The 12500-nt window shown below is 39.9% G+C and overlaps 1 protein-coding gene across 1 annotated transcript in view; it reads left to right on the top strand.

Annotated features, from left to right (window-relative positions):
* Positions 1 to 12500, top strand: part of PCDH15 (protocadherin related 15) — a 1670337-nt gene that overhangs the window by 1042032 nt on the left and 615805 nt on the right. The window contains exons 18-19 of the mRNA XM_077454160.1: positions 1078 to 1157; positions 10831 to 10924. Of these exons, the coding sequence (XP_077310286.1) occupies positions 1078 to 1157; positions 10831 to 10924 (174 nt within the window). The remainder of the gene's footprint in view (positions 1 to 1077; positions 1158 to 10830; positions 10925 to 12500) is intronic.

Here is a 12500-nt window from a genome sequence, read left to right as displayed (position 1 = left end):
GCAGCCCCTCAGTGCCCACCAATGCAGCCTATCAGTGCCGCCTAATCAGCACACTTCAATGAAGGAGAAAAATGACCCGTTTGCAAAATTTTATAACAAACTATTAAAACATGATTTTTTTTTTGCATCTTTTTTTGTTTGTTTAGCAAAAAATAAAACTCCGAGCTGTAACTAAATACCACCAAAAGAAAGCTCTATTTGTGGGAAAAAAATGATAAAAATTTCATTTGGGTACAGTGTTGTATGCCCGCGCAATTGTCATTCAAAGTTCATCAGCGCTGAAAGCTGAAAATTGGTCTGGGACTGAGGGGGGTTTAAGTGCCCAGTAAGCAAGTGGTTAAATTGCCTGAACTATCCATAATTTAGACTGATTAGTAGCCAAATATTCAAGTGAACCAAAAATATGCTGACTCTACTTATGTGTTTATCACCGGTGACCTGTTGTATTTCTAAAGCTGAAGGGGGATTTTGATAGGGTACAGTTTAGGTGTAAAAACGGTTTTCTGGCATTCTGTTTGAAATAACACTAGTTATTGCTATAAGAACAGAGTGATTTTTTTTTATATATTTTGTCATCTGCACCTGAATCCAGATTAAGCCTAGATTTCCCTAATTTATGAAATACAGATTAAGTATCCATTCACTTTATTGTATAGTGGCAATTCAAGGTACATGCACTGGTGCAATGCAATGCAATTCATTCTGGCCAACAGACAGGGCTAAGCACAGCACACTGACTTTTTTTCCTACGTATCAACTGCCCTCAGGGTCTAAAGCAGGGGTGTCAAACTGGCACCCCTCCAACTGTTGCGGAACTACAAGTCTCATCATTCTTCTGCCTGTGGTAGTCATGCTTGTAATTGTCAGCCTTGCAATGCCTCATGAGACTTGTAGTTCCGCAACAGCTGGAGGGCCGCCAGTTAGACACCTGTGGTCTAAAGTATGAAGAGAAAAGAACAGATTTTAATTCATCAAGTACTTTTTATAAATATGTAACTAATCATATGCTTTACTTGGATCAAATTAGGAATTATGTTTATTTTACACTTAATTTGCATGTTTGTACTTTCTTTAAAGGCTACAGACAGAGAAGGAGATCCTATTACATATTTAATACAGAATGGAGACCCTCAGAAAGTCTTTAATATAACAGTAAGGTAAGACACTCTTACTGTCATTAAAAAAATAAAACAATTCTAGGCTACCATACAGTATATGTATAGTATAAGTTATTGAAGCTCATATGAATTAATTTGTTCTCTTGTTCTTGTCAGGAGTATAGCTAGTATGATGCACACAGGCCACATGTGCCACATCTGTTGATGAGGGCCCCAGGTTCCAACATCATGACAGATTTAATTTTTGTTCTGCAGTTGCAGGCTTCTGTTCCCAACCTCCTGGTCCATTGTGGGGCTTGTCAGACATGTAATACAGAGGTAGTACAGAGGCTCCAAAACTCTTCCTCAGCTCTGGGCTACAAATCTTGCTGGTGTTGCTGTCCAGTAGCAAGTAAATACATTGAGGCAGTGTGCTATTTAACGAATGTCCCACATTCCGCTTGAGTGCTTTCATTATATACCTTCTGTCTGTATACAGATATCAGGTATTCCAACCGCTTGCAACCAAGAACTAGGCAGTACCCGGTTTGGATGCTGAACATGAACTGTTTATTGAAACTCAGGTACACAGAGGTAACACTTGGGACAACCCTCCTCCCTTTTCATTCCAGGGCGGGGTAGACTGTCTAATCACCAGGGAGAGCTGTTGGAGGAATTCCTCCTCCCTTCTCACAGCAAACACACATACACATCCCATAATACCTTTCTCCCAAGGCAGACAGACACAATAGAACAAGGGAATACAGCCACACCCCAAATGACCCAGCAAAGTGTTCACAACAGTATGAGACAATATACAAAATATATAGTCTGATTAGTACAGATCAGACTGGGGTGCCCCTAATAGACACAGGGTAACTTAGACATAGGCAGTGCATGAGGAGCAGAAACAAGGTTTGCCAACCTCTCCAAGGGACTCTGGTTCCATGCCCCCCGCCCAAAGTGCCATTACATCTCTCCCCTTTTGGGAGCAGACTAACACAGGAGGAGACCCCAGACGGGTTAACTTCAAAATTAGTGTCCCTGTGTCACTGGTGTGGGAGAAATGCTGACTGCCCCTTTTCTCAGGAAAGCTGAAGCTGCTGTTGGTGCTGGGCAGAGCTCAGTGATGTTTGGCCCTGATGCCAGCCCTTCTGCCGGAATCTCACCAGGTTGTTCTTCCTCAGCATAAAAGTCTATTATATCCCCGGTCTCTGGAACTGGTGTCTGGGGATAGAGGTTCACTATCTCTTGTCAGTAGAATATAGATGTTGTTACTGGTGCTGGGCAGCGGCTAGCAGAGCTCTGCCCTGTTGTCAGCAAAGAGTCCACAACAGTATGAGACAATATACAATATAGATAGACAATATTCTAATGTGGTTGTAAAGTGAGTCCGATTAGTACAGATCAGACTGGGGTTCTCAGTCACCCTGTGCCCCTAATAGACACAGGGTGACTTAGATATAGGAGGCACACAGGGAGCTGAAACAAGGATTTCCCAACCTCTCCAAGGGATGGGTTCCATGGCCCCCCACCCAAAGTGCCTCCCATCACACTATTAACACTGCACTGTGTAAAGAGATTACTGTGGAAGATGGTAGGGAGATTTGGGATGTGGTGCAGAGGTGACATGTGTAGATGAACAGCTGCTGGACACACAAGTGTAAGATGCAGAGGGGGGTTGGTTGAACAGTTGAGAGCTGTGGAGGGAGGGACTGGGTGCACTGGTGAGAACTGTTGAGGGGGGCTCAGTGCACCCATAAGAGATATGAAGGGGGTCTGGGTGCAAAGGTGAAAGTTGTGGAGAGAGATTTGGTAAACAGGCAAGAGCTGTGGATAGAGGGGGTGCAGAAGTGAAAGTTGTGGAGGGGAGTTGAGTGCACAGGTGAGAGCTGTAGAGGATAGATCTGGTGATAAAAAGGGAAGTTGCAGACATGGGAGCTGAGGATGGAGAAGGCAGGGTGCACAGGTGTGGGCAGAGGTTAGAGGGGGCTGCAAAGGATAGAGCCATGGATAAAGGGGGATTGCAGAGATAAGAGTTGTGTATAAGGGGAGGGGGGAAATGTGAGAGCTGTGGATAGAGGGGGATACAAAGGAAAAAACGGTGAGTGAGCTGTAGACAGTGGGTGCAGAAGTGAAATGTGAAAGTGGGCAGTGATAAGTTGTGTGCATTATTTTGACCACTCTGTATGCTGGGAGTGCAGGATTCAGGAGTGTGCAAAGTAAACCCATAGCATACGGAGTTCAGCAATCAGAAGTACACCTACTAGCCATAACATTATAAACACCCACCAAAACCCATTGATTCATAGAGACCATTAGATCTCTTTTCCAAATTATTACAAGGTACAAAAAAAGTGTACATTGTAACAAAAGCAGTAAAATCATTAAAATAAGTACAGATAATTAAAATTTATCAAGCAGAGGCAAGTTAACAAACTGAATCAGCTAATATAATATTGTGAAGTAATAGAATATCAGTTGGGAACTTTGTGAACTGTGGTCCCAAAGGTGTTAACAATGAGCAAGGAAAATAAACTATTAAATAAACTATAAAATAAACATATTGTAAATGTATGCAAAACAAATAAATTAGGAAGGCAAAGATGCCAGTGTGTATTTAGGCATAATTAGTTGGGGATAGAATGGAAGGTCGTCAGATCTAATCAGGGACAGGTTCCAACACTATGGCCTGGCTTATCTCAGTGAGAGGACCAATAATGTTATCCGTCCTCAATGTTCCCATCTGAAATCAAATAATATAGCAGACAAAAAAGAGAGGGAAGGGGGAAGTTAAGTGTAAGGTGGGAGAAGGGAGAAAGGAGTCTCCAGTAAGGTATAAGAGTCAAGATATCCACTCATACGGTAAGTTTAACAGGGAGGGTAATATTACTTGGATTCAAGGTAGTACCAGTGAATCATGAAAGCCTGGGGGTAGGTAATGGTCGACCCAAGGTTTTCATATTGATTCAAATTTGGGTATGTTATCAAAAAGAATAGCTTCTGTTATTGCATGTATCATTGCTTGTGTTACTCTGTGTTTAACAGATAGTATGCAGAATGAAGTAGATTTTCATGCTTTCACTATGGTTTTCTTTGCTGCTGTGGTTACAAAGAGCAGAAGTTTAAATTGACAGTGGGTACTGGAATGTGGTTTGATATTTAAGAGTGCTACAGCTGGGTCAGAATGTAAGGGGGTAGAAAATAAAGTAGAGAGGATTTGAAAAACCTCCATCCAAAAGCAACTGACAATGGGGAATTCCCACCAAATGTGGACATGTGTGCCCGGGGTAGTACAACCACGGAAGCAATGAGAGGAATATTGAGGCCAAAATTCAGCTATCCTGGCAGGGACTACATGCCATCTGGTAAGAACTTTATAGTTGGTTTCAAGAGCCACTATATTTGGAGTGGCCAATTTGGTTACCTGCCAGATCTGGGCCCAATTCTGATCTTTTGGTTGGAGGTGGAGGTCAGTCTCTCATTTGTTTGTGTAATATGGGGGGAGAAGAGGTGGTGTGTGAGAGTAGCTGTGCATATAAATCTGAAATAAGACCTCGTCTGTGTGGGTCCGATGTATAGCTGCGTTCAAAGACTGTGAAGTCAGGGGTTGTCGTGTTAGGGGGTGTGTAATAACTTAAAAAAAAATGTAATTTGTTAATAACAGAAGGTTTCTGAAGAAGGGAGATCATGTGATTCATGTAAGGTAGGGAAGGGAATAGTAATATGAGATTAAAAGAAATGGTGGGCATAAATAAATAAATCCAGCATTAGACCAGGCGGAGAAGGAGATTGGAGAGGACCAGGCTGGGTAGAAGGAAGGATTGTGTAGGAAGGAGAGGAGAGGGTTATGCTTGGATTGAAGACCGAAGCGGGTTTTTAATTTGTTCCAAATAGGCAATATTTAGTAATGGGGTTGGTGATGGTCTGGCGTTGGGCAGGGGTGAGCTGTAAGATATTTGCAGTAGAGAGGGGGTCAACTGACTCTATAGCTACCCATAGTCGTTTCCTTCGTAGCATGGTATTTGAGGAGTTGTGCCAATTGAGCTGCGTAGTAATATTTGTTGAAGTTTGGTACCCCAAGTCCTCTGTGGATTCGGGGGGTATATAGGGTTGGTTTAGGTAGACATGGTCTGAGCTTGTTCCAAATTAATTGTATGGCTTTACGTTGTAACATGCATAAAAAATGTCAAGGAATCATTACTGGGAGTACTCTAAACGGGTAGAGAATTTTAGGAAGGATAGACATTTTGATTATTGTTATCCTACCCATCCAAGCCAATGGCAAGGATGACCAGGTTGTATGGAGTTTAGAAATTTGAGTTATTAAAGGAGGATAATATATTGCATAGAGATCCTTTGGGTTTGCTGTAAGCTTAATACCTAAGTATGAGGCATGTGTCGTGGACCAGGTGATTGGGAGGGAATCATGTAGTTGAGTTTGAAGAGCAGATGGGATTGATAAGTTTAAGGCTTTGGATTTTTGTGCATTTATGGTTAGGCCCAATATTTGTCCAAATTTAGAAAGGATATCCATCGTTGTTGGCGATGATAATAAAGGGGATGTGAGAAATATCAAAACTTCATCCACGAATATGCACATTTTATGGTGATAGCCTCCAAGCTCTAGACCTTTAATATTCTGGTTAGAACGAATAAGTTGGGCTAGGGGTTTAGTTGCAAGTGCAAAGAATATAGGAGATAGGGGGCAACCCTGTCAGGTTCCTCTCTCAATGGCACAGGCTTTAGAGCAATAACCCGAGTAGGATAAATAAGCTTTAGGATGGTGATATAGGGCGGCAATCCACCTTAGGAAATAGGTACCAAACCCCCAATTTTGAAGGATAGAATTTAGATTAGACTAAAACACAAAAAGGTGACGTGTCCACTAATAACACCTTTATCATATAAATAGTTGACATAGACCATGTGTCATTCACCCAAGGAGGGTGTTGCTGCCGTAAACAAACATATTGAACAAAAAGAGAAGTTGGGAGGTCCCAGAGGAAAAAAGTGGCTACCGGGGGGGCCAAAGGCAATGCTAGAGTCTGGTAATAGTGTATATATATATATATTTCTGCGCTACTATGTTGGAAATGAAAGGTATATAACGAACTGCTGCAAGTACAAAAAAAGGGTCAAACCATACCCGTAAGAATATTAAAACAAATGGGGGTTGGGGTTGTGCTGTTTAAAAGAGAACCAAGTAATCAGAGAAAAAAAACTGCTAAAGGTAGCAGTACAAATAAATAAACAATGTAAATAATAACCACAGTGTGTGGTAAAGTGACTGGTAACAAAGTGCAAAATAGATAATGAAAACACAACAATAATTCTATAGGGTAAAAATAAATAAAGGTATCGGTGCACATGCAAATGAATAAACAAATAAAAATAGATCAATAGTGTAAACAATATCAGCAATGGGTTGTAAAGTGACTGATTTCAAAATGCAAAATAAATTATGTTGAAACACTAGATGAACAGTGCAAAACGGCAATACTGTACTTTCTTCTGTGTGCAAAGAACATCAAAGTGCAAACACCAGGTAGCAATGGCCTCTTATATTACGGTAATGAGGTAACCGCATTTGTATACAAATGCGTATACAAATCTGTAAGATTCACTTCTTCCTTCTACCATTGTGCTGGGCCACTGTAGATCTAGAAATGTCTTTGTCTCTCAGTGGATGCAAGGGAGATATCAAAAAAGAGGGGGTTCGGATTGTGTAGTATTTTAAATAAACATAGCTTTTATTGATAACAACAATGAGGGTACTCACATACAATCATAGGATAATGCACAGAACTCCACGAACGACGATCTCGTCTGCCAGCGTCAATAATAGGTGCCTTTCCGTCCCTACATGTGGCATCATGGACACGTAACTTCATCAGGGGAATCCCTGATGACCGTGATGCATTTCGCAACGGCAAAGTGGCATAACTTCATCTTCCCAAGATGAAGCCATGCCACTTTGCTGCTGCAAAACCTTTTGACATCATCAAGGTTACGTGATGCCATCCATATGATCCCCCTGATGGCTGGAAGCATCCACGAATCCGCTTGTAATCATTGCGGTATGTCCCACGTACACCACATCAACACCTGATTACCACCTGAATACATGCACAGCATTCTTCATCATTGCAGCTATTCAAATGGAAATTTATTTTGGATGAACTGTATACACTACCTGCTGCCGATATTGTGTTTAGAGCGCAATGGGATCGTATTGGAAATCACCGCTGCGTGGCTGTACTTCTCGCACTCACCACCCCCATGAGATGCCGTGCATCCATAGGAATCCATTGGGGGCGGTGAGCGAGCGACAGAGCTCAGTGCTGGCTCCCACGATGGGGCTTGCAGGTGTCAATCTCGCCGCTAACAGCAGCGAGATTGACACAATATCGGCAGCACCTACTGTATATGTATACATTTTATGTTGAGACTTGCCATCACATGCTTTCTAAGAGCAAGTAGCCTGTCCCAAATACACAGTGGGAGGCGCACGGCACATCATAAGCTCACATAAAGCATGGACTATACCAGCAGTCTCTTGAGTTCATCCACTTTGGTTGTGACTACCTATGGCAATGCACAATCTTATCCTGTAGGATTTTTTCATGCCATAGCTGCCATTCTTAAATACAGGTCCATTTGCTTTTCAGCCATATGGTTTTGCAGAATTGGAAGATATGGACATGTATGCTCTGAACTTCCATATGAGATCCTTTACCGCAAGTCTCAGTGTTTGCTAGGTTTCATCTTTAGCAGACTCACCAATACTTTATATTCCTTGTGCTCTAATATCCCCTGGGGGCCATGCAAAAACAGTCCGCCTAATAGGATATTTTTTTCTTTGTTGAGTTTTGTGGTTCAACTTTTTCATGTGGTTATTACCACTGGCGACCTCTGTATGCATGATTATTTTGGTGTCCGGACCGTGTCTTATTTAAATTTTTTTGTCTTGTTTTATTTTTTCCCCAAAAAATTGCGTTTGAAAGACCGCAGTTAAAATAAAATATTTCAATGACATTGCCATTTTATTCTCTATGGTCTCTGCTTGAAAAAATATATAATGTTTGGGGGTTCTAAGTAGTTTTCTACAAAAAAAAACACTAGATTTTTACATGTATATGTAATGTATTGGCCTGCTATTGAGGTAGAAAAAAAATACACATTAATGGGACTTTATACATGCCTAACAATATACATATAATAATATACACCACTATAAAAATGTTGCTAATTCATTCACGAATTATTAAAAGTACAATATCCCACACATGGCCTATTTACAAATCCACATTGCAGGGACATAAAAAAAAAAAAAAAAAACTGTTTTCCACCCTACTCTAAGGGCTTTTTCATACATGCAGACCATTCAGTCAAGTCAGTTTCTTTTAGGTGAACCAGAACAGACGCTCCATGCATCTAGGATGCGACAGACATTTCCGCTGACATCCGATCCACTCCGCTAAATCCAGAAGGATGGAGACCCTTTTTTCCATCCGTCTGGCAGATCAGATCGGATGAAAACAGACAGGCAGTCCATTTTAATCTGATCTCCCCATAGAGGAAAGTAGAGATGTGACAGGTCTGTCTCTGCAAGGTGATCAGAGATCAGGGTTGGGAACCTTGGGGCCACCACCACGGCAAACTTCTCCTGGGAGGAGAACTGAATAATCACAAAAAAACAAAACACATCTTATGAGGGGCCTAAAATAAACTGGTAAATATGCATACCACTTGGAGGGGTCTTGGGAAGTATCCCTTCATCGTAAAATAATGTATACCATTCTATTAGCCCTCTTCTATCACCCCACAATAGATAGTGCATGATCCTTAGGGAGGACAGAAGCTTTATAGCTGCACACCACAACTTAGAACATTAAAGGATGTTAGCATAGATATTGATGTAGACAAGTAAATCATTAATATCCCTTCCATGTTACCACTGTAATGCATATGTGCATCCCATAGGGGACCCTTAAACCAAGATGTACCTACATATCTAAATGATATATCTCAAATGTACCCACGTATTTAAAACAGTATTTTCGAACACTACACTAACAATCCAGAGAGAATAATAATAATGATGACAGTGTATGACACAATTACTACTAAACAACCCTTGTATAAAAAAAAATAATAATAACATACCTTCCTGTGTGCAAATGTCCCAATATAAACAAAACACCCCAATATAAACAAAACACCCACCTTATGAAGTCCCATTTATAGTGTATTTTTTTTTTTTTTTTACTGTTGATTGATTTACTGAAGGTGAATAGGCAGTCCACTTTACAAGGAACATTTTGCCATAGCTTAGTGAATAAAATGACTCTCTGCTGACTTTTATCATTCTATTATGTGGAAGAAAAAAAGTTTTGTTTTTTTTTTCTTGCACTTGATTGGATATTCTTTGCAAAGTGAATTTTCACCCCATGTAACTTTTGGCATCAGCTTTTTCTACCTAGCTTGTTACATAGTCAGGCTGAAAAAAAATACACAAGTTTATCTAGTAATGCAAATTATATTTTTTAAAGAACATTTTTGCAAATTGGTCTTTCATATGTCAAAAATACATTTTACTGAGCTTCAGGCAAAATGTGAAATCAATTAGCAGTTGTTAATGCTATCTGTAAAATCGTGCAATTAAAGACAAATTTAGTTGTTTTTTTTTTTTAGGAGGTTTCTGTGCAGGACTGAACTACAAGATAAAAATACTGCCATTTGAAGATATTTAGCCCAGTGCATCTGGTGCTTTCATGCAGTATTACTTTTTTTGTACATCATCTGGTTTGTACGTTAAAACAAGAACTATACAAATAGAGTAACCATGTGTTCAGGCACTGAAGGCTACTGTAATATCACACACATCATGTGGCCGAGAACACAGCCTATCCGGGTCAAATTTTCAGATATTTTATTCTTCGTCTGGTTACTCTGCCTAATTAAATACATTGTATTACCCATATAGCTATTTAACTAGGCCAGGTACATGTCAAGCAAGTGAGTAAAAAAGAGGTCAAGACTCTCCCTAGTGACTTTGATAGCCTTCCCTTCCTGCTCTATGTGTCCCCTGTAGGCCACATGGCACTCTACAACCAAGAGGGGTGAGGAGGAAAGGTAAAACAGCAGAGCAACAAGGAAGAGTTATTATCCATGTTTACTCAACTGCAGAGCAATAAGGTATACTTGACTGAAGTGTACATTTAAAAGATAAAAAATATGTGAAATGATCCCTGATTATGTTTTTTATAGGAGGTTCAAACTGATGATTAGCTTTAATGTGAAACTATGATGGGTTTTGGCCATGCTTTTTATTTTTATTTTTATTTTTAATCTTCAAATTTATAAACAGATGTTCCATGATATATTTTTCTAATTTGTGTACAACTCCTATTTTAATAATAAGTAATGTATGGTGCACCCATGACACTGATTATGCAAAGGAGAAACCTAGACAAGGCCAAATATGCAGAGTAGAAGAGGAGGGAGTCCCTCCTCTGACTCGTACATCTGAATGTGTCATTTTATTTATAAAACAGACTATTCAAAGGAAGATAGTAATGTCAAAAAAGAGCAGAAGTAGTCAAGTTCCACCTGCTGAGCATAGATCTGAACACAGTAAATATGGAAAATCCAAAAAAAAAAATATTACACATTCTATGTTAATGTATATGCTTGTCACTAACAATTGCAATATATTTTTTTAATTTAGCTCTGGACTTTTAATCTTGGCAAAAACTCTGGACAGGGAAAGTACGGACCGTTATATTTTGATAGTTACAGCTTCAGATGGCCGGCCTGATGGAGTAAGTTTCTGACTGACTTTTGTCAATTATGTTATGTTCATTTTATTAATGTTAATTATGTTAATGCTATTCTATTTGCTAAAACTTTGAAATGTTTCCTTGAAATCAAGTTCATTTACAAATCATTGTAAAGAAAATCTGGTCACGTGGTATTTTAAAAGTTTTTATTCAATTGTCTAATACAAACGTACTATATTACCAAAAGTATTAGGACACCTGCCTTTATATGCACATGATCTTTAATGACATCCCAGTCTTAGTACAGAGGGTTCAATAGTGAGTTGGTCCACCCTTTGCAGCTATAACAGCTTAAACTCTTCTGGGAAGGTTTAGGAGTATGTCTATTGGAATGTTTGACCATTCTTCCAGAAGCACATTTGTGAGGTCAAGCACTGATATGCACGAGAAGGCCTGACTCACAGTCTCTGCTATAATTCATCCCAAAGGTGTTCTATTGGGTTGAGATCAGGACTCTGTGCATGGCCAGTGAAGTTCCCTCACCCCTTACTCACTCATCCATGTCTTTATGGACCTTGCTTTGTGCACTGATCATTTGGTGGAAGTGGGATTATGGTGTAGGGTTGTTTTTCAGGGCTTGGGCTTGGCCCCTTTGTTGCAGTGAAGAAATGACACTTTGCTACAATGTATAGTAGTGAGTGTACAGCTTATATAACAGTGTGAATTTGCTATCCCCCTCAAAATAACTCAATAAATATCCATTAATGTCTAAACTGATGGCAACAAAAGTGAGTACACCCCTAAGTGAAAATGTCCAAATTGGCCCCAATTAGACATTTCCCTTCATGTGACTTGTTATGTCTTGTACACACGGTCAGACATTCCGACTACCAAATCTTCAATGTATGCCTCAAAATAATTTTTTCCTGATCTGTAACTTTATTCTTTTCATGTTGTAAAATCAAATAAAGCATTTACAATAAAAGAAAAAGAAAGCTGATTCTACCCCCTTCTAACAACTATACTAACTACACTGTAGAAGGAAACGGTCTATACTTAGCTATTTCCATGGCACTCTGGTGCAGTCATGTGATTGACTCCTGGCAGCTGACATCAGGGAAGAGGAGGGATAGTTGAAAATAGCCCTATAGTAAGCAGAGGCATTTCATCCATTGTCCATCCTCTTTCTACTCCCCTGAAGACGGCTGCTAGGGAGATCATGTGACCAGACCCGAGTGTCCTAAGATTTGGTAAGTATATGCATCCTCTTTCTACAGAATAGTTAGTATAGATGTAGGAATTTGATGCAACCACTGTTATGCTGAACATTTTTAAGTAAGCTCCTTCGAATGATTGACTTTTGTCAAACATAGCAGGGCCACCCTTTGGTTCTTTAGGAAATGCACAATGTATGGCAAGCTTTAGCAATGTAGAACAGTCATCAGCACCTGTTTCAAATGCATATGCCGTTGTTCGTAAATAATGCTTAAAAAGGAAAAAAACGCACATTTAATGCATTGATATTGTACCAATGTTTGTTTAGGTCACTTCACACTCTTGTTTCTATTCCTCTCAGAGAAAATAGGAAGCAGCTTACATTTGTGCAGGTAGTGAGCCG

The sequence above is a fragment of the Lithobates pipiens genome, unplaced genomic scaffold (assembly GCF_037356315.1).
Source record: "Lithobates pipiens isolate NorthernLeopardFrog02 unplaced genomic scaffold, aLitPip1_a1.2 Scaffold_25, whole genome shotgun sequence".
NCBI classification, from domain to species: domain Eukaryota; kingdom Metazoa; phylum Chordata; class Amphibia; order Anura; family Ranidae; genus Lithobates; species Lithobates pipiens.
Note: the sequence above shows the minus strand (reverse complement) of the source record. Positions and strands in the feature narration are given on the sequence as shown.